At 49.0% G+C, this 27,606-nt stretch overlaps 1 protein-coding gene and 1 long non-coding RNA gene across 4 annotated transcripts in view; one reads left to right on the top strand and one right to left on the bottom strand.

Annotated features, from left to right (window-relative positions):
* USP36 (ubiquitin specific peptidase 36) overlaps positions 1 to 27,606 on the bottom strand; it is a 698,649-nt gene that overhangs the window by 598,565 nt on the left and 72,478 nt on the right. For all 3 annotated transcript variants that reach the window (XM_085617464.1, XM_085617466.1, XM_085617465.1), the window contains one exon: positions 22,016 to 22,126. In XM_085617464.1, the coding sequence (XP_085473590.1) occupies positions 22,016 to 22,126 (111 nt within the window). The remainder of the gene's footprint in view (positions 1 to 22,015; positions 22,127 to 27,606) is intronic.
* The window catches only part of LOC146810458 (uncharacterized), a 115,533-nt gene that overhangs the window by 29,272 nt on the left and 58,655 nt on the right, over positions 1 to 27,606 (top strand). The window lies entirely within an intron of this gene.

The raw sequence follows: 27,606 nt of genomic DNA, 5'->3' as shown, positions 1-27,606 counted from the left end.
ATACAGAGTACTCATGTGCCCTCAGATACCTGAAAATATAATGAATCATAGCCCCAGAGGACACAATTACTTAAAGTGGATTTAATGGGCATAGAGTAGAAACAGACTATGGTGAGACTTCGGCAAGGAGCTAACTGGATGACACTGCCAGGAATGCTGACCAGAATTGAGGAATCATTTGGTACTGGGTATGAATTTGAGAGAAAGGTTACCCTCGGGGGCCCTGGGGAGTTGTGTTGTTGAGAAAACAATAAAAAATGTTTTTACAAAAATGGAGAGGTTTGGGCGAAAGCCAGCTGGGTCTAACTGCAATAGCATTGTGGCCGCTGGGTTGGGGGGGGGGGGGAGGCTGCTTTGGGGCTCCACGGTTGCAGTTTTATTTGCCTGTTTGTGAAATAAAACTCAAACAGATGTTAAAAAAGAAAAAATGAATTAGAGAGAAAGGAGTGAGTTATGACTGAGGAAAATTAATGTTCAAAAGAGGAGGTTCCATTTCAAATGGCAGAAATGGTACAACACTACATAGGAAGTGCTACAAGAATTTTGAACTCTACTTCCAGGGTTATAAACCACCACTTCACTGTCTGCATTCAAGACAAAGTGGAATAGTTCACTTTCGAAGACACTTTAGACATGCTTAAATCTACCTTCTCCCCATGAAATTCACCATCTTCTCAGGCTTGTTCCTCAATACACCCTTGTTCACTCTGCATCATCTGTCTTCTACACAATTCTTTTACTGCCTTCTTCCACACCGATCCCCTACCAAGTACTATCTTGCCTATGGTACGCTGATATTATTAAGTACAGCTTCAGGACAACTGTCAACCCCCAAATACCAGACAAGGGGCCAGCCCTCATCTCTTAGGGTGGTTAAGGTAGGAAGTTAGAGCAAAGCAAGTAAAGATATAAGCACTCCTCTAAACCATCTTCAGTGTTTGACACTTTTTCCAGACACTGAAGTAAAGATTTAAATTCAAGGCAGTTTAGACTGGTCTCAGTCGATTCCAGGAGCTTACTCTGAGAAAGCTCTGCATCTGTTGCCACAGAGTAAAGAACCTAGGAGAATAAATGGGCAGGTGGATTTTACTGAGTTTGGGGGAATCTACAACTGAAAAGGAAAGGCCTGACAACCCAACCTCCCTCTACCCACAAGGTACAAAGGTTTTGGGATAGGAGTCTGAAGTACATTTAGGTGCATGTCCAACATGGAAAACACCAGCCTTCACAGAGTAAAGTCACCATTTTGTGCAGCACTAATACTGGATCCTTATGGACAACACCAAGCACCCACGAACCACCCATCCTAAAAATACACTAGATGAAGGAAAGGGACTACAGTCATGGGGCATGGACTGACTTTTTCCAGGGAGAAGCAGCATACAGTTTCCAAAAGGTTAAGGCAAAAAAGAGAGGCCCTGAATTATTAAATTGACATCCCACTAACAGAGACTATGTAGCCTATATAAAGGGGACAGCAGCCTATCCAAATAAAAAAGGGGCAGGCATCCAGAAATCTTCTTGATCACTTGCTATGGCAGGTCAGATTTTATCAGGGCAAGCCTTCTTTTTTTACATTTTGTTTTAGGGCCAACAGACCCTGCCTAGTAAGAGAGCTCGAGCTGACAAACGGGTGTTTTGCTCAGTCAGAAATTGAACAAGCAATCGAGATTATTTTTAAATCAAAGTTATGCCAGGTCATATTTGCATTGCATTCAAAGACAGAGGTCAAATGATAGCTTAAGTCTTCTCACAAACTGCTGCTTATTTTATCCGGGAGATTGCAGTTAGAGAAATAAAAGAAAACACCAAACTTAGAGGATTTTGTAAAGTGAACTGTCTGACAACCTTCCTAGCCACACAATATTTAAATAGCGTGCAAATAAACTGTATAAATATTTCAGTAGTTAAAAAAACCACTTTCATAATTCTGAAGTGAGATGAGCACAAAGATGTTAATAGGATCAAAACAAATAAGAATCCTTTAATTGGTGATGTCAAATGATAAATATTTACTGAAACTCGATTCCCACAAATTATTGTTTGCATGCTATATAGTTTTATTGGTAAAACTGCATGTCATGCAAAGTTCATAGCAATTTCAATTAAAAAAAATGTCAGTCTGTAAAGGACAGTGCAGTCCCACATCATGCGTTATTAATATATTATTTAAAAGTTATCATTTTAAAATATGAGCTGAGAAACATTTCTGTCCCCATCGAGATGGTAATGCTGTTAGTGAACTAAGAGGCAAGTCAGGGGTCACGTGTATTCTATGTGGACTACATTTTTGAAGGTGCTCTTGTAGGTGAAAATGAAGAAAAGGGAGACTTTGGGAAATAAAATTCTTGCTTAGTAGAACACAATTTGAGATGAGTTTATGGGCCAAACACATTACAGTTAGGTCTTGTAGATTATTCAAATTACTAGACCTGCAGATCTGGTAAAATTGTTCTTATATTTCGAGGCTAGAGAGGGGTACACTTTGTGTCCAAGTGATAATAAAACGATAGAGCACTAGCAGTCATGACCACTTGCCAAACTATATTATTTTGTGTAATACAGACAAATGGTAATTGTTTAAGTGATCTGACACTGGATGACGGCGGGAGCACCAGGTTGTTCTTTAACAGAGCACATTATACACTGTGTGACACCGCAAGATTGCTTTTGGTGATATTGTAAATAGGCTGTCTACATCACCAAAGGTCAATCATCCTCCATTCACAAACACCCTTTTCAGAAGGTCAATATTGAATTGTAATTGATCACCCATTTAAGTTGTGGGTAGTCGCAATGCTGCAAGAATATAAGCATGGTTTCTTTAGGAGAAAGCACCAATAAATACTGAGGTCGAAGTTGCAAATGCTAGGGATGCAGATGATAAATCTAATGCACAAATTGATTCATAAATAACAGTCGATGTGGCACGTCATTAAAACTGCATAAAGATCCAACCATTAACGGCAAAGCAAGATCACACGTTAAGTCTACATAAAATAATTAGCAAAGATCAAACAACAATACAGGAGATAAATGGAATAAGTACACCTAACAGTTGTGAATTACATGGAAAACAAATTTATAATAGCATCAAATAGAACGGAGATATTGTACTGATGTGACATCACCAACACATTAGTACCTTTTACCAAACCCCACTATGGCACTCCTGATGGAATTTACAATATACCCAATTCCCTAAATTATAAATTCCTTGTAAATAAGTGGCTCTGTATATACTGTTCCCAAATAGGTACAGTGTGCACAGAGTCCACAGTCCGCAGAGGTTTGGCAAAGGCTAAAGTTAGATCTAACCTTACTCTCTAAAGTGGTAGCTTGGTCGAGCAGCAAGGCAGTATCAGAGGACAGTGTAACGCATTTGTTGAACACACTCAGTCAGCAAATGGTCTCACACACTCAAGAACTGAACTCTAGGCCAATGGTTTTGTATAAAAATATATAGTTGTTTTATTTTAGAACCAACAATAGGTATCAAAATATACTCTCAGAATGAAATGCTTTATATAAATACTTTTTAATAGGCAATAGACTTTTGAATGCAATGTTACAGTTGTTTCAATAGGCAACAATTCCAAACACAAGTATACATTGAGTTAATGGGAATTTCTAGTTAAATGCAATAGATTACTTTTTGGATTACTTTTGTTACCACAGGACTAGATCCTAGATTCAGTCCTGGGACATCTCCTGTAAGGAACGCGTTACTTACCTGTAACTGCGGTTATCCAGTATTGGTATCTTTCATAGATTCACATGCCTGAATCATTCCCAGTCGTCGGGATGGGAGTCACCGGTGAATAACAAATCAATGTCTTAGTAGACATATATAGTAACAGGCCCCAAAAGGCCTTAGCTGAGTAAGCTATCCACGTCCTTATGTAAAAAGGACCAAAGTTTGGCCAGTAGCCAATCAGCTAGCACCACCCTCTAGAACCTTCCTGGAAGGAGCTCTAGTCCCTCAGATTTTCGTAAGCACAGTGCTAAGTAGTTGTATCACTGAGAGATCCAAGACAGCCCTTCCAGGGGAGGTGGGTGGGTTGCATGTGAATCTATGAAAGATACCAATACTGGATAACCGCAGTTACAGGTAAGTAACGCGTTCCTTATCCAGTATCAGGGTATCTTTCATAGATTCACATGCCTGAATCAGAGTAGTAAGCAATAATAAGCACATTTCGAAAGGTACAGTAAATATGCAGTCACTAGATAATAACATATCCATGTGAAAGATAAAAGTACTAGAAACAATGAGTCAGCCAATGCATACATTACAGTGTGAAATGTGCGTAAAGAGGCAAGGAAGGTGGGATGAAAGGAAGGGCTCACCTCTACTGAAATAGATGACGGAGTACCGCTTGACCCACTGCAGCATCCTTCATGATGTCGGTGTCCAGGCAGTAATGCTTGGTGAATGTATGTGGCGTCTTCCATGTGGCCGCTCTACAAATGTCCACAATGGGCACCCCTGCAAACAGTGCCATGGAAGTAGACATTGCCCTTGTGGAATGGGCACGAACTGTTGATCGGAGTGGACGTCCTGCCTGGTGGTGACAGAAGGCGATGGCTGAAGAAATCCAGCGGGAGATACTCTGTTTGGTGAGCGGTAGCCCTTTCCTAGGCCTACTGTATGCTACGAACAGTTGATTAGACTTACGAAATGTTTTCGTTCTATCAATGTAAAACTTTAGGCAGCGCTTAATGTCCAATGAATGTAGAGTTTTCTGAGCCACGGTTTGTGGATTCAGGAATAATGAACGTAGCACGATAGGTTCGTTAAGATGGAACTGAGATGGAACTTTAGGAAAAAACTTCGGATTTGTGCGAAGACTGACCCTATCCTGTTTGAACTGAAGGAACGGGTCTTGGATTGAGAACGCCTGGAGTTCCCCCACTCGCCTTGCCGAGGTAAGGGCCAGCAGGAGCGCAATCTTCCAGGATACATACTTAAGGTCTGCTCTGTGTATTGGCTCAAACGGGTGTTTCATTAGTTGAGCCAGAACCGTGTTGAGATGCGAAGCCGGTGGTACAGGCTTTACTGGAGGAAATACTCTAAACAGTCCTTTAAGGCGGAGCCAAGATGGCGGAGTGAGCAGACGTCCTGCTCGAGAGCTCCCGCTACGGATCTCTGCAGCATCGGCCTGAAGGCCATCAACAGCGCTGACGACGACCCTGCGTGGCAGCATTCTGAGCCCCGGAGCCAGGGGGGGGGGGGGGGGGGGGGGGGGGGGCACCGCGGTGGTTGGAGCGGCGGCCGAAGCCTGTGGCCAAAGAGACGGTGAGGCGATCGGCGAGGTGAGGCGGCCGGGCCTCCCCGGAGCGGCCAGAGGCCAGTGCAGTGACGTCGGCCTGCTGAGCTGGAGCCAGACCCTTGGGACCCGGAGGCCGAGACGGCGGTGAGTGGCGATCCTCGGGGGCAGCAGCGACGACAGAGCTGATATGAGCTGAAGGCGGAGCACCGAGCGGAGCAGCGGCTGGGCACTGGCACGCCATACTGCATAGTGACCGCGCTGGGATCGGTCCGCCGGGGCCTAGGGGCCAGCGGAAGGATGCGGCGGTCTGCCCGGGGCCTGGGGAGCCGGTGTGAAAGGCTGGGCTGGTAGCCTTGTAGAGCAGCTGTGGCGAGGGACAAAGCGAGGAGCGGAGGCGGCGCCCGGAGGGGAGCCACGACCGAGAGCGGCCCGTCACGCTTGGGGAGCTGCACTGGAGACGAGAGGTGCGTTCTCCTCACCCCGGGCCTGGGCTACAGTTTGGAGATCGGCCGTGGTCGGAAATGGAAGCACAGTGGCTGAGCAGTCGGTGGATGTCGCGCGTCTGTGCCCGGAGCGTAGTGGGCTGGTGTGAGCACGCAGAGCCCGGAGGCTGGGCCTTCCCCTTGCAGTGGCGGCGAGTAAGCAGGTGAGGGGCGCCGTTGGAATCTGAAGAGGCCCGCTATCTCTGGTGCCTGGTCGGCAGCGGTAAGGGCCCGTGAGGTGCGTTTCCCTCCCCACCCACCACCATAAGACTGATCGCGCCGGCTGAGGGCCTCTGGGGTTTGGGGCCCGGGGATCGACTGAGAGGCTAGGCGGCAGCAGACCATCGGGAGTGGAACCCTGTGGCCACGATTTGACTCTGCTGCGGTGGGGGAAGAGTACTCTGGTGTGCCGGAGAGCAGTGGTGGTGACAACAGCCGCCGCGCCCGCCGCCATTAGGGGATAGACAGTGGCCTGCCTGGGCTAGTAGAGAAACATACTCCTGATCTGCCGCACTGACGCAGGGAGGGACAGCGGTCCCACCCGGAAGAGCCGGGCGGTCAGCCTGAGTTACGCGGCACGAGGGCGCAATACCGGGGGCAACAGTGTCCTGGGCGGAAGCAGTCCACTGGAAGGGCCTACTAAGTCGTTGGAGATTCGGAGTTTCGCGCCCCCTACTGATCGAGCCCTTGGAGCCCTGTCCCTCGGCTGAGAACTGGTGGGGGGGAGAGAGGTCTCTTGCATGAAGCTCTTCGGGCCCGGGGAGCGGCGCCATGTCCAACCCCAGGAAGCAGCAGGATAAGACCCTCAAAGATCTGTTCTCTAAGGCGACAACCGGACAGGCAGTTTCTGGTATGGAGGAGGGTCCCACGGGACGGGGCTCGCCGGGGGTGCGGAACCTATCACCAAGGCATTTCTGGAGTCGATGTTCTCCGTGCTGCGGGACGACATCCACACGCTGAAGCGCGAGTTCACGTCCGAACTTAAAGAGGGCCGCCGCGACATGGATGGCATTGGAGAGCGAGTTACGGACCTGGAGGGTAAGAGTGATGGGAGGGATGTAGAGGTAGCGGCCCTCCAGCAGGAGATCATCAGACTTCATGACCAGCAGGTGGCCCTTCAGACCCACCTTGAAGACCTGGAAAATCGCTCCCGTCGCCACAACATCCGGATCAGGGGGGTTACACTGGATGACACCTCAAAAGATCTTTTTACCTATACGAGAGAACTCTTTAACCACATCCTAGGGTGCCCCCTGGAAACAGCTCTGTGTATAGATCGGGCGCATAGAGTGGGCCCTCCTAGAGCGCCGGCGGCTCCACCATCGGACATCCTAGTATGCGTGCAGGACTATCGCACCAAGGAACTCATATTACAAAAAGCCCGCCAGTCGCACCCCCTTCAGTTTCGGGAACACAGGCCAGTGCTGTACCAGGACTTGTCTGCTCTCACGCTGCAGAAAAGGCGCCTCTTCAAGCCTACTACTTCGCATTTGCGGCAACTCAACATACCTTATAGCTGGGGCCACCCCTTTCGCTTGGTATTCCGTAAGGATGACAAACTATACCAGTTACGCTCTCTGTCTGAGGCCAGCAAATTGTTAGGAGTGGATCTTCCGGAGGAGGAAGGGGATACCAAGACAGGACCAGATGAAGCCGTGCCTCGTTGGAGGCAGCAGGGTTGTAAACGCCCTCTCAAAAAACCACAGGCCGCGGAGATCACGAGGGGCCGACAATCGGCGCTGGATGCAGTGTCCGCGGAACTCTCTGGTCCGGCCCTTGGCTAACTTTGAACGCTATGCTGTGCCGAGGGGTTCCGTCTCCAATGTTCAGATCCTTGGCGGGAGGAGGGCTTCCTTTCACTATTGGTGGATTAACCCGATGACTCTTCACCGATCACAGACGAGTGATGGACTACATGTTCTCCACTATGGTGGTCGACAGTTCCTTTTTTGGAGGTTTGCGGGGGAGGGGTGGGGAGGGATTTTAGTGCTCCACGTCCACTTCTCCTTTGAGATTCTAAAGACCTTCTGTGGCCGCGCTTTCCTGGCCCGTCTACACACCGAACAACCCGGGGATGCGCCGGTTGACTTCCCTCTATTGCAGGATTCCCCGTCCACTACCTATCATGCCTCCCACCACACTTAAGATTTTGACCCTCAATGTGCGGGGTCTTAACAACCCAGTTAAACGCAGGGCGGTCTTATCATGCCTAGAGAACTCACAAGCCGATCTCTGTCTTCTGCAGGAGACACATCTCCTGGCGCACGACTGTCACCGAATGAGATCCCGGAAGTTCCCCAACCAGTTCTTTTCTTCCGGGCCTACGAAGACGGCGGGGGTGGCAATCCTGGTGGCTCAGAGGTTTCGGGGCGAGGTCTTGCACAGGGTGGCCGAGATCAAGGGGCGGCTACTGACATATCGCATTGCACTGGGGGGAATGACGTTCACTATTAGCTCCCTGTACGCCCCAAATGAGGGACCGGAGAGATTCATACATTCCGCCATCACCGAGGCTACAGCTACACATGATCGCAATATCATTATAGGGGGGCGACCTCAACCTGGTTTTTGATAACGCTCAGGACAGATCCGCTCAGCGCACTCACCAGGTGGGGGCACTTTCTGCGGAGGGGCAGTGGCGTCTGCAGGATCTGGGGCTATGCGACCTCTGGCGCAGCCTTCACCCTAGGGATAGGGAATACTCCTTTTATTCCAATGCACACAAGACTTATGCTAGATTGGATCATTTCTTAGTGACAGCCCCGGTCCGAGCGCTCACGACCGCGGTCGACATTGGGGTAGCTTCTTTGTCGGACCATGCCCCGGTTCTGGTGACCCTCACCCTCCCACCCATGTCCCGACCGGTCAGAGTGTGGCGCCTTAGGGATACTCTTCTGCACCGCGTGGAGGTGGTTAAACACATTCAACACTCCATTCACGACTATCTTACACACAACGCAAATCAGGACACCACGCCCGCTACACAGTGGGCTGCTATGAAGGCGGTATTGAGGGGGGAGTTCATCTCGATTGCAGCGGCAGACAATAGGGAACGAGGGGGCAAGAGAGAGGAACTCGCGCAGCAGGTCCGCGAGTTAGAGCGGGTGCACCAGCGGACGGGAGCCCCAAGAGTGTGGCGGCAACTTAAAGCCGCTCGGCAACAGTTAGCGGCGTTTGACCAGGATCGGGCAGAATATGCGGCACTGAGGCTGCGACATGCCTACTACGCGGGGGGGACAGGTGTGGACGCCACCTAGCACACAAATTGAGAGAGGTCCGCCAGCGTCAAGGAGTCAAAGCGATCATGCGGGCAGATGGCACGTCCGCTACGGATGACGGGGCTATATCAGACATTCCGGGAGTTTTACGCCGTGCTTTATGAGGGGGCTCCTCTAGAGCGTTCTGAGGGGGCGGCGTTCCTAGATTCAGTCACTTTGCCTATTTTGACAGCGGCACAAGCAGAACACCTCGACAGAGCCATTCAGGTGGAGGAGGTCGTAACCGCCATATCTCGTCTCAAGCTGGGGAAAGCCCCCGGTCCAGACGGCTTTTCCGCTGTACTTTACAAGAAGTTCTGCTCCGTTCTGGCCCCGATTCTCACTCGGTTGTTTTATTCCTTTGCAGTCCCGGGAGCGATCCAGAGTGACCTATTGGAAGCCTCCATAGCGGTCATTCCCAAGCCTGGGAAAGATAGTTCACGTTGTGAGGCCTAACGCCCAATATCTCTCCTCAACATAGATTTTAAATTATACACAGGAATATTGGCGGCTCGTCTCGGCCCCCATATGCCCTGCCTCATTGATCCAGACCAGGCGGGCTTCATCCCCGTGCACCAAACGTCGGATAATACGAAACGGATATTACATCTTATTGAGAAGGCTACGCGGGTTCCGGGGGAATTTATGATGCTGGCCATCGATGCCGAAAAGGTGTTTGACCGTGTGCACTGGCCCTTCCTGGAGCAGGTGCTGGAGAGGGCGGGGTTGGGAGATTCCGCACGTTTATCCTCAATTGTTATCGGTTTCCCACAGCTACGGTCCGGGTGAATGGCCACACCGCTTCTCGCTTCCATATTGAGCGGGGCACGAGGCAGGGGTGTCCATTATCCCCCCTCCTCTTTGCCCTTTATATGGAGCCACTAGCTCAGAGGCTGCGACAGAATCCGGGGATCAAGGGAATAAAGTTTGGGGGCTTTGTCCATACGATTAGCTTATACGCTGATGATGTGTTAATTTCGTTAGCGGATCCGGCGTCTACACTCCCGGTTTGCTGGACGGACCTGGATGCTTTCGCGCGAGCGGCCGGGTTTAAAGTAAATGCAGAGAAATCCCTAGCCCTGGACGGATCATTGTCACGTCCCACCCGGGAGTCGTTGCAGACTCTACTCCCCATTCGCTGGGCGTCGGACACTATACCGTATCTAAGGATTCAGCTAGCCCCCTCCCTTCCTCAGGTGGTGGACGCTAATTATTCCTTGCTTCGCGGCAGAGTCCGACGGGAACTCGATCGGTGGCGGCACTACCCCCTCTCCTGGTTGGGCAGGGTTGCAGCGGTCAAAATGACCATTCTCCCGCAAATTCTTTACATTTTTCGCACTATACCTCTACGCCCACCTATCGGATGTAAATGTAAATTGATACTTGTATAGCGCACTACTCACCCGCAAGGGTCTCAAGGCGCTTGTACGAATACCGCTGTGGAACCCATCCTGGCTTTTCCTGTGAGGCGTCCACTCCTGGGCACCCCCAAGGTGGAGGCCAGGCATCCTTAGCGTTGTGGGGGCCGTTGTGGAGATTAAGCAAGCTATTGCCCAGAGTTGCAGAGTGGGACTCCATGATTGGAATGGTACCGAGGCGAGAATTATCAGGTCCGTGGAATTATTGAGCCCAAGACCCGCCGAGGATGGATCCGAAAATGCAGGCCGACCTGGCCAGGTTTGTCTGGAACGGTCGGAAGCCGCGAATACGCCGAGCACTGGTGTCGTTGGCACCGGAGTCTGGGGGCCTCGGGGTTCCCGATCTAAAGCTTTATTTTCAGGCAGCTCAGCTGCAATATTTAGTGGAATGGAGCAGATGGGAATCCGAGAAGCACTGGTTGTTTCAAGACCAGGCGGTGGCAGCGAGGCCCTTGCAAGAGATCCCCTTCCTGCGTAAGCCTCACAGGCCCCCCAATTTGTACGCCTCCTATATTACACGTGTTCCCCTGGAAGTGTGGGATGCCACTAACCTCACCCATGAACTCACGACTTTCCCGTCTCCACTCACGCCGCTGACTGGCAACCCTGACTTTACTCCTGGGTTGGAAGACACCGCCTTCGCGGGCTGGAGGGCGGCGGGTTGCCGGTTTCTGTATCACATCTATGGGGCAGAGGGGGTGCACTCGTTCACTTAGATGCGGAAAGACTTTGGGCTACCAGAGACGGAGAGGCTACGGTACTTGCAGGTGCGGCACTGGGTGCTCCAGCCACAGGTTTGCTCTGGGGCCAATAGACGCTTCTCCACGTACGAGCGATGGCTCATCACACGCACATCGGACAAAAATCTCATCTCTGATCTCTACAAGCAGCTGCAGCTCAAACACAAGCACTCACACAACCCCAGCAGGGAACGGTGGGAGCGGGAATTGGGCAGAGCCTTGAGTCATAAGGACTGGGAGGGCATTTACCATAGGGCCAGACACTCTTCATATCAAATGGGGCTCACGGAGACACTTACGAAGATTGTAACATATTGGTATTATACTCCGGAGCGCCTGCATGCAATGGACAGCTCTCGTGAGGTGACATGTTGGAGGGGTTGCGGCCAAGTGAGAAACTTGGTCCACATACTCTGGGACTGTACACACATTCAAACCTACTGGACCCAGGTGCTAGACGAAGTGGATAAGCACTTCAAGACCGAAATACGGCGCTTTCCAGCCTATGTACTGTTGGGCCTTCCCAATCCTCTGACTTACCCACTGCGATCTCGTAGGGGCAGACAGATGGCCATTGCTCTAGGGTCAGCGATACAAAACAGTCTTGCACATTGGCGCACCCCTCGAACTCCCACCTTCACCGGCTGGTTGCATCGTTTGTGGTACATTCTGGGGATGGAAACATTGGCACTTACTCTGGCCGGGGAAGGGGACCGATATAGTGAATTGTGGCAGCCATTTTTATCACTTTTGGCCACTCAGTTTACAGAAATCACATGCCCCTGGTATCTCCGGCTCCTACGCATCGTAGGGGTCCCAGGGGAGGACGGTCGATAGGAGCGCAAAGGGTTCGGGATGGCTTGGGGGAAGACGTGGAGCACGGGGAGGGATGAGGGTAGGGGGGGGTTCCTTTGTTATTATGGTTCGGGGGTTTCAGTATTTCCTTTGACTTGAGAATTCCTTTTGGTTAAGGTCTTTAATCAACTATGCGCACGCAGTTCGGATGACACTGTTACAGGACTTCCGTCAGGTATATCATTGCTGTGTCTGATGATCGTTATACGCATGTAACCTAGCTTGTCGCATGTGAATTATTATTAATAAAAACATTTAAACCATAAACAGTCCTTTAAGGAATTGCTTAATCAGTCTATTAGACCACAAAGATGGACCTGTAGAGGATCTCCTGAAGCGTGATATTGCTGCTAGGTGGACTTTAATGGAGGCATGAGCAAGACCAGATTTTGCCAGGTGCAGGAGGTACGGCAAGATTTGTTCCGGGGTGGAAGAAAGAGGGTGTAACCTGTTTGTTTTGCACCAGATACAGTATCTCTTCCATTTTAATGAAAACGTTTTGTTGGTACTATCCGCTCGAGCCCGAGCTAGAATTTGTCTGCAATCCAGAGGAATGTCTAAGCCCTGAAACTCTCTGAACTCAGGAGCCATGCTGATAACTTGAGAGATGCCGGATCCGGATGCTGAACTTGCCGATTGGTGAGCGTTAGAAGAGATGGAAACGGCTTCAACTTGATTGGAGGTTCCAGGGAAAGGAGATGAAGCTCCGTGAACCAGTGTTGGTGTGGCCAAGCTGGAGCTATCAATATGAGAGTACAGGGCTCCGCTTTCATCTTCCGTAGCACCCTGGGAATCAGGGGAAACGGCGGAAAGGCGTACGCAAAGACGTTGCACCATGCGATCGAAAAGTCATTCCCCAAAGACCCTTGTTGGGGATGCCAGCTTGCAAAGTGTTGGCATTTGGCGTTTTGCTGGGTGGCGAAGAGGTCCAGAAGAGGGGTGCCCCATTGAGCAAATATGTTGCTGAGAACTAGGTGATCCAGCTCCCACTCGTGGCATGCTGCCGGTCTTCTGCTTAGAGAATCTGCCAACACGTTGCGGGCGCCTGGAACATAATCTGCTCAGAGAGAGATGTTGTGACGGAGCAGCCAGTTCCAAATTTTTTGCGACTCGCGAGAGAGTGTTAGTGAGCGAGTTCCTCCCTGTTTGTTCAAATAGTGCATTGTCGTTGTGTTGTCTATTCGGACAAGCACTATGGAGTTTTTGATTCTTGGAAGGAAGGCCACCAGAGCTAGATAGACTGCGCGTAGCTCTAGAAGATTGATATGAAGTGCCTTCTCAGAATGGGACCACTTCCCGCTTATCTGCAGTTCTTGAAGGAAAGCCCCCCAGCCCTCTAAGGAGGCGTCCGTGGTGATTATACGAGGAGCAGCAGGAAGCAAGAAAGGCAAGCCTTGAGAAAGGTTCTGGGGGCAAACCCACCATCGTAGAGCCTTTTTGATCACAGGGGTCACCTGGATGACGTCGAAGGACCCTGTACACTGGACCCATTGATCCGACAGTGCTTCTTGAAGGGGTTGCATGTGAAGACGACAATGCGGTACTAATAGGATGCAAGAAGACATCATCTCGAGTAGGGATTTGAAGAGACGCACTGACAGCGTCTTTTTGGACATTATCCGGAGCGCTAACGACTGTAGTTTTTCTTTGCGTTCCTGTGATGGGAATGCTTTCCGTAGAATGGTGTCTAGTGTAGCGCCCAGAAAATTCATGCGCGGAGACAGCTGAAGGACGGACTTGTCGTGATTGAGAGTTAGCCCCAGTGAATTGAAAAGCCTCAGACAAGCGTTGGAAGACCTGGACGCGCCTTCTAGAGATGGAGACTTGACAAGCCAGTCGTCTACATATGGGAAGACCTGATGATGATGATGGCGTAGATATGCAGCCACTGGAGCTAGACATTTGGTGAAAATGCGTGGCGCCGATTTGAGCCCAAACGGCAGAACCCGCAACTGGTAATGTCTGCCCGCCACCATGAATCGTAGGAATTTTTTGTGGTTGCGGTGTATTGGTATATGAAAGTAGGCGTCTTGCAGGTCTAACGACACCATGTAGTCGTTCGCATTGAGTAGATGTAAAACCTCCTGAATGGTAACCATACGAAACGACTGCTTTTTCAGAAACTTGTTCAGATTCCTCAAGTCCAATATCGGTCTCCATTTTTTCTCCTTTTTTCGGATGAGGAAGAAACGGGAGTAAAACACTTTCCCCGTTGGCTTGGGGGAACTCTCTCTAAAGCTCCCTTTTGGAGCATAAGCTTCACTTCTAAGAGTAAAGGACGTAGATTTTTGTGAAGCATTTGGCGGGGAGGGATCTGTATGAATTCTAGAGAATGGCCGAATTGTACTAAATGTAGGACCCAACGGTCCGTAGTTATTTGTTGCCTATTTGGGAGAAAGTGGGAAATTTTTCCGCCAATCTTGGAGGGTGGAGTGAAGTTTGAGACCGGCTGCAGTTGAAAGTCATTGCGGTCGAGCGGCGCCCTTTTGTCTTCCTCCTTTGCCACGAAAGGAAGATTTTGGGTATGAGGATTGCTGTCGCTGTTGGTATTGCGAACGGTATTGCTGGGAGGAAGGGAAGGAAAAACGTTGTTGAAAATCTCCCCTAGTTGAAGTTTGACCTCTCCCTCTTGAACCTCGAAAGGAAGGGTTCCGAAATTGTAAGGTACCCAAAGCTCTGGCGGTATCAGTATCTTTCTTAATACCCTGTAATGCCTCATCAATATGTGCGCCGAAGAGAAGTTGGCCATCATATGGCATATCCAGCACTTTGGTTTGGACCTCCGGCTTGAAGGAGGTTGCCTTTAGCCAACCTTGGCGTCGAAGGACCGCTGCGCCAGCTAGTTGTCGAAATCCGGTCGAAGCAATATCCATTGCGCAGTCTATAAGTTCAGAGGCAGATCTTTCCCCCTCTAGCAAGATCTTCTTTGCCTCTTCCTTTGACTCCTCTGGTAAGTCTGCCAAGTATGGCGCAATGTCCGCCCACATCTGACGATTGTAATGTCCCAACAGTGCTAGGACATTGGAGGCACGCACTGTTAAAGCCGACATCGAGGAAAAATGTTTGCCTATGTTCTCCAGTCGCCAACCCTCCTTATCTGGTGGAGCTGTCAACAGAGCAGCTGGGTTGTTTGACCTCCTCTGTGCGGCCTGGGTAATGACAGAGTCCGGCTTTGGATGGCCTGTGAGGCAAGCGGGAGCAGTGTCTGGCGCTTTATATTTTTTATCCCGCCGTGGTAACACTGGAGGGACCGAGGAAGGATTCTGCATAATCTTTATGCATTGTTCCCAAATGTAGTCTATGATAGAAATTGCACGGACAGTCTTCTTAAAAGGTTCCTTAAAATCATAAAGGAAACAGTCCTGTTGGTGCGAGGGCATTGGAATTTGAAAGCGCTGGGCCGCTCGCTCTATGATATTATGAAAGCCGCCAATGTCCTCCGGCGGCGAGTCGGCCGTGGTAGGGGCAGGAGAAACCGGGCAGGGAAGGATGTAGTCATCCCATTCTTCCTGGTGAGATTGGACATCCTGAAGCTCTCCTTCTTCAGGTTCCCCGTCATCCTCGTCATCTGTGGTGGGACGAAGTGGCGATGTGACAGGCTCTGACTGCAAAACCAATGGAGGCGGTCGTGGCCTTGGTGTTGGAGGCCCAACTGGCATCAGGGAAGGTGCCGGCGTCAGAAACCGTTGCTTATAATCAGATATCAGGAATTGGAGATCCGTGACCAAAGACGCAGGCAGACAAACTATGGAAGGTGGGGGCTGCACATATTCCTGAGGTGAAACCTCCTGATATTCTTGGTCAATGTCCTCATAGTCAGAGATATCCTGATATTTTACGTGCAGTTGCGATGGACTCGTCGCAGCAGGGAATATACTGCCGTCATCTGAGTCTTCCTCGTCAAAAAGTTGAGCTGGAGGCAAGGTTGGGACCCTACTGCGTGAAGTGAGGGCCGGAGTCAGTGCAGGTTTAGTTAATTTGAGGTGCACATAAGTACTTTGCACATCAGAGTCCATATCCGTCGACGGGCCCGTCGACGGTAGAGTCGTAGACGGTGTAACAGGTATTATTTGCATTTGAGACGTCGTTGACGGTGTCCTCGTCGACGAGGGAGCTTTCGTCGATGGCATCGTCGTCGATGCTGTCGTCGGCAGCTTAACGGACGACGATGATTTTTTCATTTTCAGCGTCGACGAGATAGCTTTACCAGCCGTCGACGATGGAGTGGTCGTCGTCGACGTAGTCATAGATTGGGATGTAACGGTAGATATTGTCGCTGCCGACGAGGTAACAGACTGCTGTCGATGGAGATCTCCTCGTCGTTGAAGCCACCGTCGACGAGGTCGTCGTCGTCGACGGGGTGGAGACTGGCTTCTTAAAAGGTATGTGGCACATCCTGAGGAGAAGCAGTCCCTGGCAGAGGCGAGGCCAGGACCTCTGAAGACTTTTTGTGTGTCTTCTTTTGAGGTGGCTGCGACGAAGGGCCCGGAGATGACGCCCTTGGTCTTTTATGTGAGGAGTGAGAAGAGATAGTAGAACCCTCACTTTCCTCAGAGGACACAACAGTTTCCTTGTCCTTTAGTCTTTGCAGCCAGATTAAAAGGCGCCCTTCTCGGTCTTTCAGAGTCTTAGATGAAAAGGTACGACATACCTTACAGTCTTTCGAATTGTGGCTAGGATAAAGACAATAAAGACGGTCTTTATGCTGATCATCCACGTGAAGCCTCTTTTTCCCACAGGAAGCACAGAATCTGAAGAGTCCCTTCTTTGGGGTATCAGCCATGACGAAACCAAATAAATTTGGAGCAAGAAACACTGGAAATCCAGAAGCAATGAGCAGAGCTCAGTGGAGACTCCCTTAGCACGACGTGCGGTAGAAAATCTGAGGGACTAGAGCTCCTTCCAGGAAGGTTCTAGAGGGTGGTGCTAGCTGATTGGCTACTGGCCAAACTTTGGTCCTTTTTACATAAGGACGTGGATAGCTTACTAAGCTAAGGCCTTTTGGGGCCTGTTACTTTATAGGTCTACTAAGACATTGCTTTGTTAATTACCGGTGACTCCCATCCCGACGACGGGGAAGGATTCAGGCATGTGAATCTATGAAAGATACTCTAATACTGGATAAACAGTTCAGCAAAAACGTTTGGTTACATTTATGATTTTTAAGAAATATTCTTGTATTTTAAAAGTTGACACTTGGCAACTTTTTCACATAGAATCAGCAATTTTATCCTATGGGAGGAAACTCACTTAGCAGGTTAAGTGGGGTTATGGTTACTTTTTCTAACTCCGTGTTGGATCCTGGATCCAGCACTGGGGCATCTCCTGTAAACAGTTGAAAGAATGTGATTTTGTTATACAGGCGAATTTTAACGAATATTTGTAAGTTTGCAAAATCTACAGAAGAATTACTGGTGAAAACCAGGCAATGTTATCCTATGGAGGAAAATCAAGTTAAAGGTAAGTACGGTTGTAATTACTTTTCAGGGTCAGTGCTGGGCACCAAGATCCAGCATTGGGATCTCTCCTGATAACAGGTGAGTAAATTTGTTTTCGTAATTCGGCTGATTTTAGATGAATATTTTAATGTTTCAAAACTCGACACTTAGAACAATTTCCAAGTGAAACCAGTCAATGTTACCCTATGGAAGAAAACTGAGTTATCGTCTTTTGGGTAAGTACTCGACTGGCAGAGTTAAGGTTCTGGGCATAGACTCGGGGGGGGTCTCCCAGGGTCAGGTAAGTACAGTTGTTACACCCTCAGCGGCACAGGGGCAGCCGGGTGCAGAGTGAGTTAGGCCCAAAGTTATCCTACGGGAGGCAGGGGGCCTTTGGTTGGTGGCTGCTGGCTAGCAGGCCACGCGGCCATCAGAGCTGGACTCCTGGTCACTTGTTCAGGGCAAATGGTGAAGTAGATTATAGCAGAGGTTGCACTGCCAGGGGCACTCGGTGGCTGGGTGCAGGGTGCTTTTGAGCTGTCGGGCGCTCAATGGATTGCAATGGAGAATCTCAAGAACGAACAAAGGCTGCAAGCTAGGGGACGAAGATTCTTCAGGTGTGACCACCACTTCGAGAGGTAAGTTGGGTAGTTGGAGGGTAGGTAGGCACCCAGGAGTTGGGCACAGGGGGCCGCAGGGTGCCGGGTGCAGGGGTGCCTTTTGGTGTCGGGAAATCTTATCCTCTGCTAGTCGCGGTTGGAGGTGTCCCTGGTTCTGAGGCTGCAGGCATCGTCAGGAGCGTCAAGACGGGTCCTTGGGTGCTGGATTCGGGGTCACAGTCGGGGGGACGTCCTTGAGATCTTTGTCCACTCTGGCACAGGCCAGGCTTGGCGGGTGCAGAGTTCGCGGTGCCTGGCTGATGCCAGGGGTCAGTTACTTGCTTTGAGCAGTACCACTGCTCGTGGGAGTCACAAGGCAGTCCGGTCCTCCGGGGTTTTTGAGGTTGCTGACCACTGGAGACGCCGGGGTTTAGAAGGAGCACGTTCAAGCGTCGACAGGCCGGTAGGGCAGGGGCCAAAGCAGTTGGTGTCTTCCTCTTGTTAGCAGCTGCACAGCAGGTCTTCTTGTTCCTTGTTCTTCTTTCTTGTTTTGGAATCTGGATCCGAGGAAGGAAGGTTCAGGGTGCCCCTAAATACTAAATTTAGGAGCATTAGAGGTAGGTAAAGGGCAGGGACCAATGGGTCCCTTCCCTGGGGTGGGTACATCCCCTATCCTGCCACCCTCCTGTGGGAGGGGGGCATTAGCCTAATCCTGATTGGGCAGGGCTCCCCATCTTCAAGATGGCGAGAGCCTGGGGATGTGCTTCACCTCGCCTCCCCCACCTGAGGGGTGGGGTTGGCAGAGGCTGGCACACCCCCTTACCTCACTTAGCTTTTCACGCCGATCTTCCCGCCAGAGATGGGGTCAGAACCGGTGGAGGACAGTTGCTGAGGACAGTTGCTGAGTACAGCAAGTGGCCTGGAGAAGCTCACAAAAGGCGGCATGCCTTTGAAGCTTCCCCTGCCCATCCTGTGGGAGGAGACCTAGCATCTCGCCCAGGATGTGCATTGTTGCAGGCCCAGGAGAGCGGATGGCTCTCTACCCAGGGGTCCAGCAACATGTCTGCTGTGTGGCAGCCTAGGCAGCCCCTCAGACAAGACGTGGATTGTAGGTTAGGTTCAGGGGGTAACTCTAAGTTGCCCTCTGTCGTGCATCTTACAGTAAATCCCACACAGGCATCAGCGTGGATTTACTGTGCTGAGAAGTTTGATACCAAACTTCTCCGTCTTCAGTGTAGCCATCATGGTGCTGTGGAGTTCGTGTTGACGACCTCCCAGCACCATATACTCTTAATGGCAGCACTGCACTTACAGTGCTCAGGAATGGAACTGGGTACTGTAGGGGCACAGGGCTCATGCACCTGTGCCCACATCACTGGCATCGGGCACCCAGCTAGAGGGGTGACTGAGGTATGCCAGGGCAGTGGGTGTTGTGGGCATGGCACACAGGGATGTGTGCCATGTCGACTGTTTTGTTCTGCACCAAGACACTCAGCCTGCAAAGGCAGTGTGTGTGTGTTAGGGTACAGGGACTCTAAGGGTGGCACAATAAGTGCTGCTGCCCTTGGGGGGCCTTCTCTGGTCACAAGGTCCTGGGTATCTAGGGTACCATTAACCAGGGGCTGACATGTGGCCAGAGATGCCAATTGGGTTTAGGTTGTTAGGCAGTTTTTAGGTAAGCAACACAGGCCCTGGGCACCTGATTGGCAGGAGCCCAGGGCACACCAAGGAAAAGTGCATCAGCTATCAGGCAAAACGGGGGGGGAGGGGGGAGGGGGGAGGGTTACTGCAACAGAAACCAAATTCCTTACAATTCCACACTAGAAGTTGTAACTGCTCCCTCTCTGAAATCTGGTCAGATGACACTCCTCTTTATGAAATCAAACAGATTCCAGACACCTCCATAACAAAAATACTCTTCAAACTTCCCTTGCTGGGGAAATTTAAATAGAAACCTGATCCAACACAACTTTCAGTACACATATTGAATGGCTGTAATCTAGAATTCGGCCAAAATGCAGTGAAGAAAGAACTTCTCCACAAATACTCAACATTCCAGACAAAGGCAATACCTCACTGACTGCATTGGATGCAACTGATCACAAAATGTGCTAAAAATCAATTTCTTCAACATGAAGATAGAAGGAATGCAATGGCTACAATCCTTCACAGAACCAAGTTCAGTTTGTAAAAATAGCTTCATACAAATCCCACTACTGTTAAACAGGAGACACAAGGATTAATTCTTTCATCATACCTATTCAACTTTAACATGGAACTACATACAATACTCAGACAATGATTTCCCCACCCACATTTTTCGATTTTACAAAACTACTACTCAGAATTTGTTAACACTTCAACGACATCTAGTTTATAAAAAAAAAAAAAAAAAAAAAGGGAATCAGTCCTAGGAAAGTAATACAGTCCATAAAATGCCTAATCCGTACACCACTAGGTACTGCACCCACACTGTTTGGGTTTGCTACATCTTTGGGGATCATCATTGACCAAAACCTAACTGGTATACTGCAGCTGTTCAAGCTAAAATAGAATCATCTCAACTACAGGCTATAAAAACTCAAGCATCCAGCTCTCCTTCCGATCCCAGCATTGCAGTACAAGTATTAGTTTGCATACATATCCTGCTCACTGTGAACTGGACTCAAGTCACAGCTGACCAAACAGCCCCAATCAGGGCGAAACCTTGTGTTTTGTTTGAGGAGAAGACCTGGCCTGGTAGCTCAGACTTGACTGTTCCATTTGAAGCAGGGTCAAGACTGATTTGCATATGGTTGGGTTCAAAATAAGGTGACATGGTTGGTAAAAGAACGATGGGTTTGAGCATTTCACCAAGCGAATGCCAGTGGCGAGACCTATTGCAAGCATGCCGCCGACACCTTTTATTTGTTTGTAAACAGATCGATAGTTGCATTACACTGCTAGCTAGCTATTCTTCTCAAGTCAGCTCTAGCTTCGCTCAAGTACATCATACATGCTGCAGTTCGCATGGTCAGTTGTAAATAAGATAAAAAATAAAAAAATCCCAAAACAAAATCACTGCCATCCAAGGATATCTGCACTAGCTTAATCTTGAAGACAACGTTCAATTTTATAATGGCCTGTTTCACTCGCACTGCAATACACATTGGTTTACCCACCTATCTAATGGACAAACCACAAACAGTAGACCACAGAAACATATTTCTAGCAAACTGGAAACTCCCCCCCCCCCCACCCCTCTCCCCCATACCTCCTCAAAAACCTGAAACAACCATACCTTCTTCAATGAATCTCCTTCACTGTGCACTTGTCTACCCAAAGGCACACTGAATCTTAGCTTCCAATCCTGGAGAGGACTACAGATTTACTTTTGCCATATCTACTTTAAACAGTGTTCTATTCTTCTGTGCGATCGTCCTACCGCTCATCTTTGCTGATCTATATTGTAACTTTCTCCCTTGGCACAAGAGGCACTCCACTGCCAATGTGGCCTTTGCTGAGTTATAAAAAAAATAATTTAATACATTAACATTCCTTTCTGGGAGACCCAAATGGACAATTAATATATCCTAATACCAAGTTATGCATATGTGGAGGTCTTAAAGGGTCAGTTAGTGAATGAAGACAGTTTGTTTTGCAACCAGCCAACAAGGAACCCATGTTGTTGGAGCTTCTTGATGATGGATGATTAGGTAAGAGGACCACTGATTTTTCCCTCTGGATGGGGACTTTCACAAAATCACAACTATTGTAAAAGTCTCATTTTCTTTTCTGCGCTTCAAATGTTAGATCCTAGGAATCTACCAACCAGACCCACACAAACATTCCTGGATGTACACACAATTAAGCAACACAAAAAAGGACCCTAAAATCAGAGGAAAGGTAGAAAAACAGGTGTTAGTGCAGGGTAGGACACTCAAGCAGGTGGTCAGGAAGGAATTTGGTCTTACTTTTAAGGTCACGGATGAAGGACACTGGCTTGATAGCATTGCCACTGTTTGCAAAAGCCTGGATCATGTGGTTCTGCATGACGCATAACATACAGAACCCACCTGGAGGACCTGGAGGGAAAAGTGACAATAAGAGAAAATCAGGCAGCTGTTATCCTGAGCTTTTGCTAAAAAATTGAATTGGAAAATTAAGAAAACTGCACATTTCTGTTAGCACACCTCAGAGGCGGTGTCTGGCAGCCACCTAGATTTGGAGTCTCTGTACTTCCACAACTTATGTTATGTTTTTATTATTTTAAATAATAATGACAACATTACAAGTTAATTTCAAATAATGAAAGGAAAAAAAGAAAACAAAATGCAACTCCTGCCTCTACATCAAAAAGACAGTAGGATTTCTCAGTTTACATTTACTGGTTCTTACAATCAGCTGGGCCTAGTTTGCATACCGACTGCACGCAGTCTTATGGTCTTGCAAGTCATCGCATCTTTCTCATCTGTGAGCAGAACTTTGTCTAAGCACGTTGCTAGTGTAAGCATAAGGACTGTAAAGGGGGATCTCAGTGACACTTTATTTATGCCGGACAACTTGAATGTAACTATGCTCAGATAGCAATGTTTGCCTCGCCATTCTGCTGCCTAGTCTGTATCTGCAAAATAAGATTGTAAGGGAAGCCCACATGTCATTCAGTCTTGACTTGGGCGGCATGAGGTCCCAGAAGGCACCTAGCTGTTCGCTGCATTAAGACATCTCAGAGTCGGTCTTTGGTGGCTCAAGGGAGACCCAGGCCCCACTGCATAGTCAATCTCCTTTTTCGCCAATAGCATGACCAGCGCCATTAGCTAACGGTGTAGAGCAGGGAGATCTTTCACATATCCCAATAATGCAATCTAGATCAACTGCAGGACAAGGTGGCCCATTAGGTCAAACTTTCTAAGTGGCATTGATGAGTAGTCGTGCACCGGGGGAAATGCCAACAACATAGGTAAAGCCAGCACCTAGAGAGCCATTTCTATTTAGGTTTGCAATCGCCCCTCACCCCTGTCCGGTGTAATAAAAAGCAGTTGTTTAATGCACCTAAGTAGACACTTAAAGAGTATTATGCAGAGGCTTCAGAATGGAGAGACCCCCCCGTTATTTTACAGTCCTTTTGATACCATTGGGTTTCAGTTTAAGTGTTTAAGTGTACTGTAATGTCACCGATCCATTGCTGCCTACCAGATAGCTCTGCAGGCTGATAGCTCTGCAGGCTGCCTGCATAGGAAATATCTAATGGAGCAAGTTCCCTAATGGATTTCACAGCATCTATCGACATGGAGTCGTCACTTCAGAAGAGGTGACCTGGTATTGCCAAGTGAAGTTTGTTTCATTGGTGTAGCACTCTGTGGCAGGACTGCATTATGTGCCAATGGTATGCTGGTGGCATGTAAAATCTCCAACCCAGCTCTCAGAAGAAGGAGTGTCCATGTCCAGATTGTGCATGTGACCATATCGATCTCTCTAAGCGGACGCAGGCATATAGCTATTCTCAGCAGATTGCCAAAAATTGATGAATTGTGCCCGAGCCTAAGTACAGTTTGTAGTCAGACGAATCGTGGCCCCTCTGTTTAATGACAATGCAAGGACCTCCCATTTTAGGCGAGGTTGTTTGCCCACCAAAGGCCAACTGAGTCAAACATGAATTCAGTCGCTGGTGGGGGGGGGGGGGGGGGGGGGGATTTGTTTAGGGTGATAGAGTTACCAAAGTACCCCAAAAAGTGGGGAGACTTCCCCGCGTTGGGGGTGGCACCACTTCCCTTTTGAGGCTCGGAGACAACAAGAGGCCTTGGAGCTACAGGCAGAGGATAGAGGGAAACAGAGGTTATGTCCGGGAGTGGGCTGGAGTGGTTCTGAGAGTTCCCGGCCCTTTTGTGGTGCGATTTTTATGGGGGGGTAGGGGGGGGGGGGGAATAGGCTGTCAACTGCTCGTGCCCCCTCTGCCTTCCACCCTCCTGGGAGAGTGCGAGGCAGGCCAACTGAGGAAGACCGCCATGACTCGATTAGCAGGGGAGGGTCCCCTATTATTGCATAACGCTGTGAGGTCCTGTGGTCCCATCAGTGGAGCATTAGTTCACTACATATCCCGCCACCTGCGAAACTCTGTGGAGCAGGAGGCCCATGCCAGGACGGCTGTGCGGAGATGCCCATTAGTATATGAATAGGCTTCGTAGTCTCTCCTTAGTACCTTCTTCTCTTCCGTTGTTACCTCCCATGAGGACAGCCAGTCATAGATGTGTCCTTACTTTCTAGGTTTCATTAACAGCTAATGAGCTCTATTTAGATAACGTCTTGCTAAAGCAGGCACGACATGCTGTCTGGCTTTTGCAACCCACCCTGGTTTGTAGCTGCTGAACAAGACTTGACATGTTATCCCGCTTCTGCAACCCGTGACGCTGTGCAAGAGGTAATTTTATTAAATTCAGCTTTACCGTAAACCGCATTTCTTTTCCATTTACTTTTGTAGCAATGGTGGCACACCGCGCTTCAGCTTTAAACATCTGAAGCGAAAGCGCTGCGTGCTGCGATTGCTACATAAGTAAATAGAAAAATAAAAGGGCAGGCGGCGGCCACATTTCTTTTCCAGTTATTTACTTTTGTAGCAATTGCGGCACTCCGCACTTTAGCTTTAAACATCTAAAGCTAAAGCTAAAGAGCAGTGTTAGGCGAATGGCTTTCTGCAGTCTTTTCTTGCGCCTGCGCAGTTAAATCCTTCTCCATCCTGCACACCAAAATTTGTGTGTGTGAATCACGGATTTGAGCAGGTTTGAGTAAGACAACATCCGCAGCAGCAGGCTAAGCTCTGCCATGCTTCCTGTGGTGTCAGCGAGCCCTGTTGCTTGGGAATAAATAAGGCAAGCCTGAACCCGGACCTAGGGAGGAGTTATATTCTTAATTATTTCAGGGTGCAGTACCTTATATGGCTAATAGAGGTCCACAGAAGCGCCAATAACAGGCGAAGGTACTGCACCCTTTGCTTGCTTCTTGGATTTTCTTTTAGTAGTTATGCTGCTGCTAGAATATCTTTTGGAGAATATTTTTTTAAACATTCTCATTTGCAAAGCCAATAGCTCCAAATTTAACAAATGCAAGACCTATTGTATTGCAAATACTTGTTGCTCCATTGCTGATGGTTATGACTGACAGTGCACTGGGGTCTGCTGACCAAACCACTGTGCCAGTGCTCTCTTCCTAAAACATTACAGACTGCAGGAGAAGTGCAAACTGCTCAATCTCGACTTTACCCTCACCATGAGTGGCAAAGTCAATGAGCACTCTCTGCTATATGCCAGTTACCCCTAAACAAAGCCTCCTAAAGCCCAGGAAGCATTATATCTAAGGTGTGGACATGTGCGTGCAAGCTGATATGACCCTATAGTGCCCTTTACCATTAAAGGACGCTATAGGGTGATGGACTGTCCATAAGGTAACATAGGCTGGCACCCAGGCAAACCAGAGGTTGGCAGCTCCTTTATGGTACTGCCTAAATATATTGTGTTTGGTATCAAACAACATGCCTTCTCAATACGGACATGAATCTTGTGTCGGGGGCAATGCGATATGCAATAAGGTGGCTACCTTCGATGTGCCCACCTGGTTGCCCCAGCTTCTCTGTGCTCTGGCTGGCAAGTCCATGTTTCCCACATTTGCTGCTGCCAAGACAGGCAGTGTGATCACTCCCAGGAGTCTGGAACTAAGGCTTGGGCAGGAAGGAGGTCACTCTTCCCTCTCCCAAGCAGTCTAGTGAAGTGTCAAGTCGGTGACCTTCAAAGGCTACACCACCTCAGATAAGCATCAAGGCTGACTCCAAAGAGGAAACACCCTCCCCGTGCACAAGGTACATTTGCCAGGACAAGCTGGAAATTAGTCAAAGAGGTATAAACCCCCAGTAGGCTAGCCACACCTCCAGGGTAGGCAGCGTGGTCTATACACTAAAATTCGATTCCTGACCTCTTTAGGAGTGGCAGAATAGATGGTTCTGGGTAGAGAACGTGATCCCCCTCCCCCATGATGTGGTTACCTCAGGGGGAGACTAGCTGTGAACTACCAGCCCATTGGCTTCTTGATCCTACACCCCTCAATCTAGGATTTAAGGGACACCCCTGACACCAGAACCTCAGTACTAAACAACCTGTATCCAAGAGGACAGAAGAAGGGACCTGTGTCTGCGACAACCGGACTTGCATAATGCAAATAAAGGGATACACTGCACCTGTGGAAACGCTACTGGAACTGCCTGATAGAGACTCATTCTAGGCTACCTCTCTGTTAGAGCAGCTCTCCCAATTCTTCTGTTCAGCACCAGGAACTGTCAGGACAATTCTGCACTCTAGCTCCATGGGCCAGGTAAAACTGCACTGACTGTCCTGGCTTGGTCCTGGGATCCACATCACCTTTACCCTGCAAGGGTACCATGCAACTCAACTTGCAAGTGACAGATTGTCACTAGTGGTTTTTCCCATTGACTGCAATGATACATTTGCATAGTATTATTTTGCACTGTTTTAAATTGCCTCAAAAATGTGCAACTCCAGTTATATGTAAGCTATTCCATTCGTTTTGGAGTCTAAATTAAGATAAAAATACACTATTTCTATAAATTGGTGTTGTATTTCTCTCTTGTTGTGTCAATTACTTTTCGCCCATGTTGTTACTCTGAAATGCTTAAAACATGCTCCTCAAGTAAAGCCTGACTGCTCTTTGCCATACTATTAGGATTGAGCTAAAGATTTATTAGTGTAAATCCAAGTACCATCTTTGGGGTATCGTGATAGTATTACATAGCGAGGTCTAACCCCCACACAATACTCCACTTTCCTACATAAACCTTGAGCTGGGAGGCTTCCCTTAGAGGCCCCTAACACTTGCAAGGGGATGTTGCTTTAGATGGCCGGCAGCAGAGGGGGCTGGGAGGACTCTGCAACTGCTCATGCCCCTTCCCCTAATTCTGCGGGACGAGGTGAGCAGTGAAGGACTTGGGCCTGGTGCCTTGATCTTGGATCCCATCTGCGGGGTCTTGTGTACCCTTTGCTGATTACTGGTCCGGGCACCCTGCTCGCTGGCATCGGTTACAGCTTCTTTGAAACTCCTGGAGATGGATGCCTAAATCGTAAAATGGGGCACTTCACTGGGGCAACAGAACTCCATGGACTAATATGCTGGGCCAGTCTTAGCTGAAGGGGCAAGCAGTGGTTGCACAGCGAGACAAGGTGCTAATCGCAATGGGGACAAACCATCTACTGCGGCCTTCAAGGGTAGGATTGATGGGGTGGAGACATTGACACCAAATTCTACTTCCAGGACTCGGTCGGCTCACTAGTGACACTGGGAGATCTAACAAACTTTGCAAAGAGTGCTAAGAGGCAAAGCCCAAAACATTGTCTCTCTCATGAAGAGACACAAAGAGCAAGACGTAATTTCACTGGAACGCCACATCAGAGTGGTGGAGCTGGCCGATACTGCGATGGAAGATGGGGAGCAGCTGCTACGTATTGAGGCCTTAGCAAATGAGCATCGCCATCTGATTCCCGATTCGGCCAAACAGTTCCAAGCA

The sequence above is a fragment of the Triturus cristatus genome, chromosome 7, assembly GCF_964204655.1.
Source record: "Triturus cristatus chromosome 7, aTriCri1.1, whole genome shotgun sequence".
Classification (NCBI taxonomy): Eukaryota; Metazoa; Chordata; class Amphibia; order Caudata; family Salamandridae; genus Triturus; species Triturus cristatus.
The sequence above is the reverse complement of the archived record's forward strand: the minus strand, read 5'-3'. Positions and strand labels throughout refer to the sequence as shown.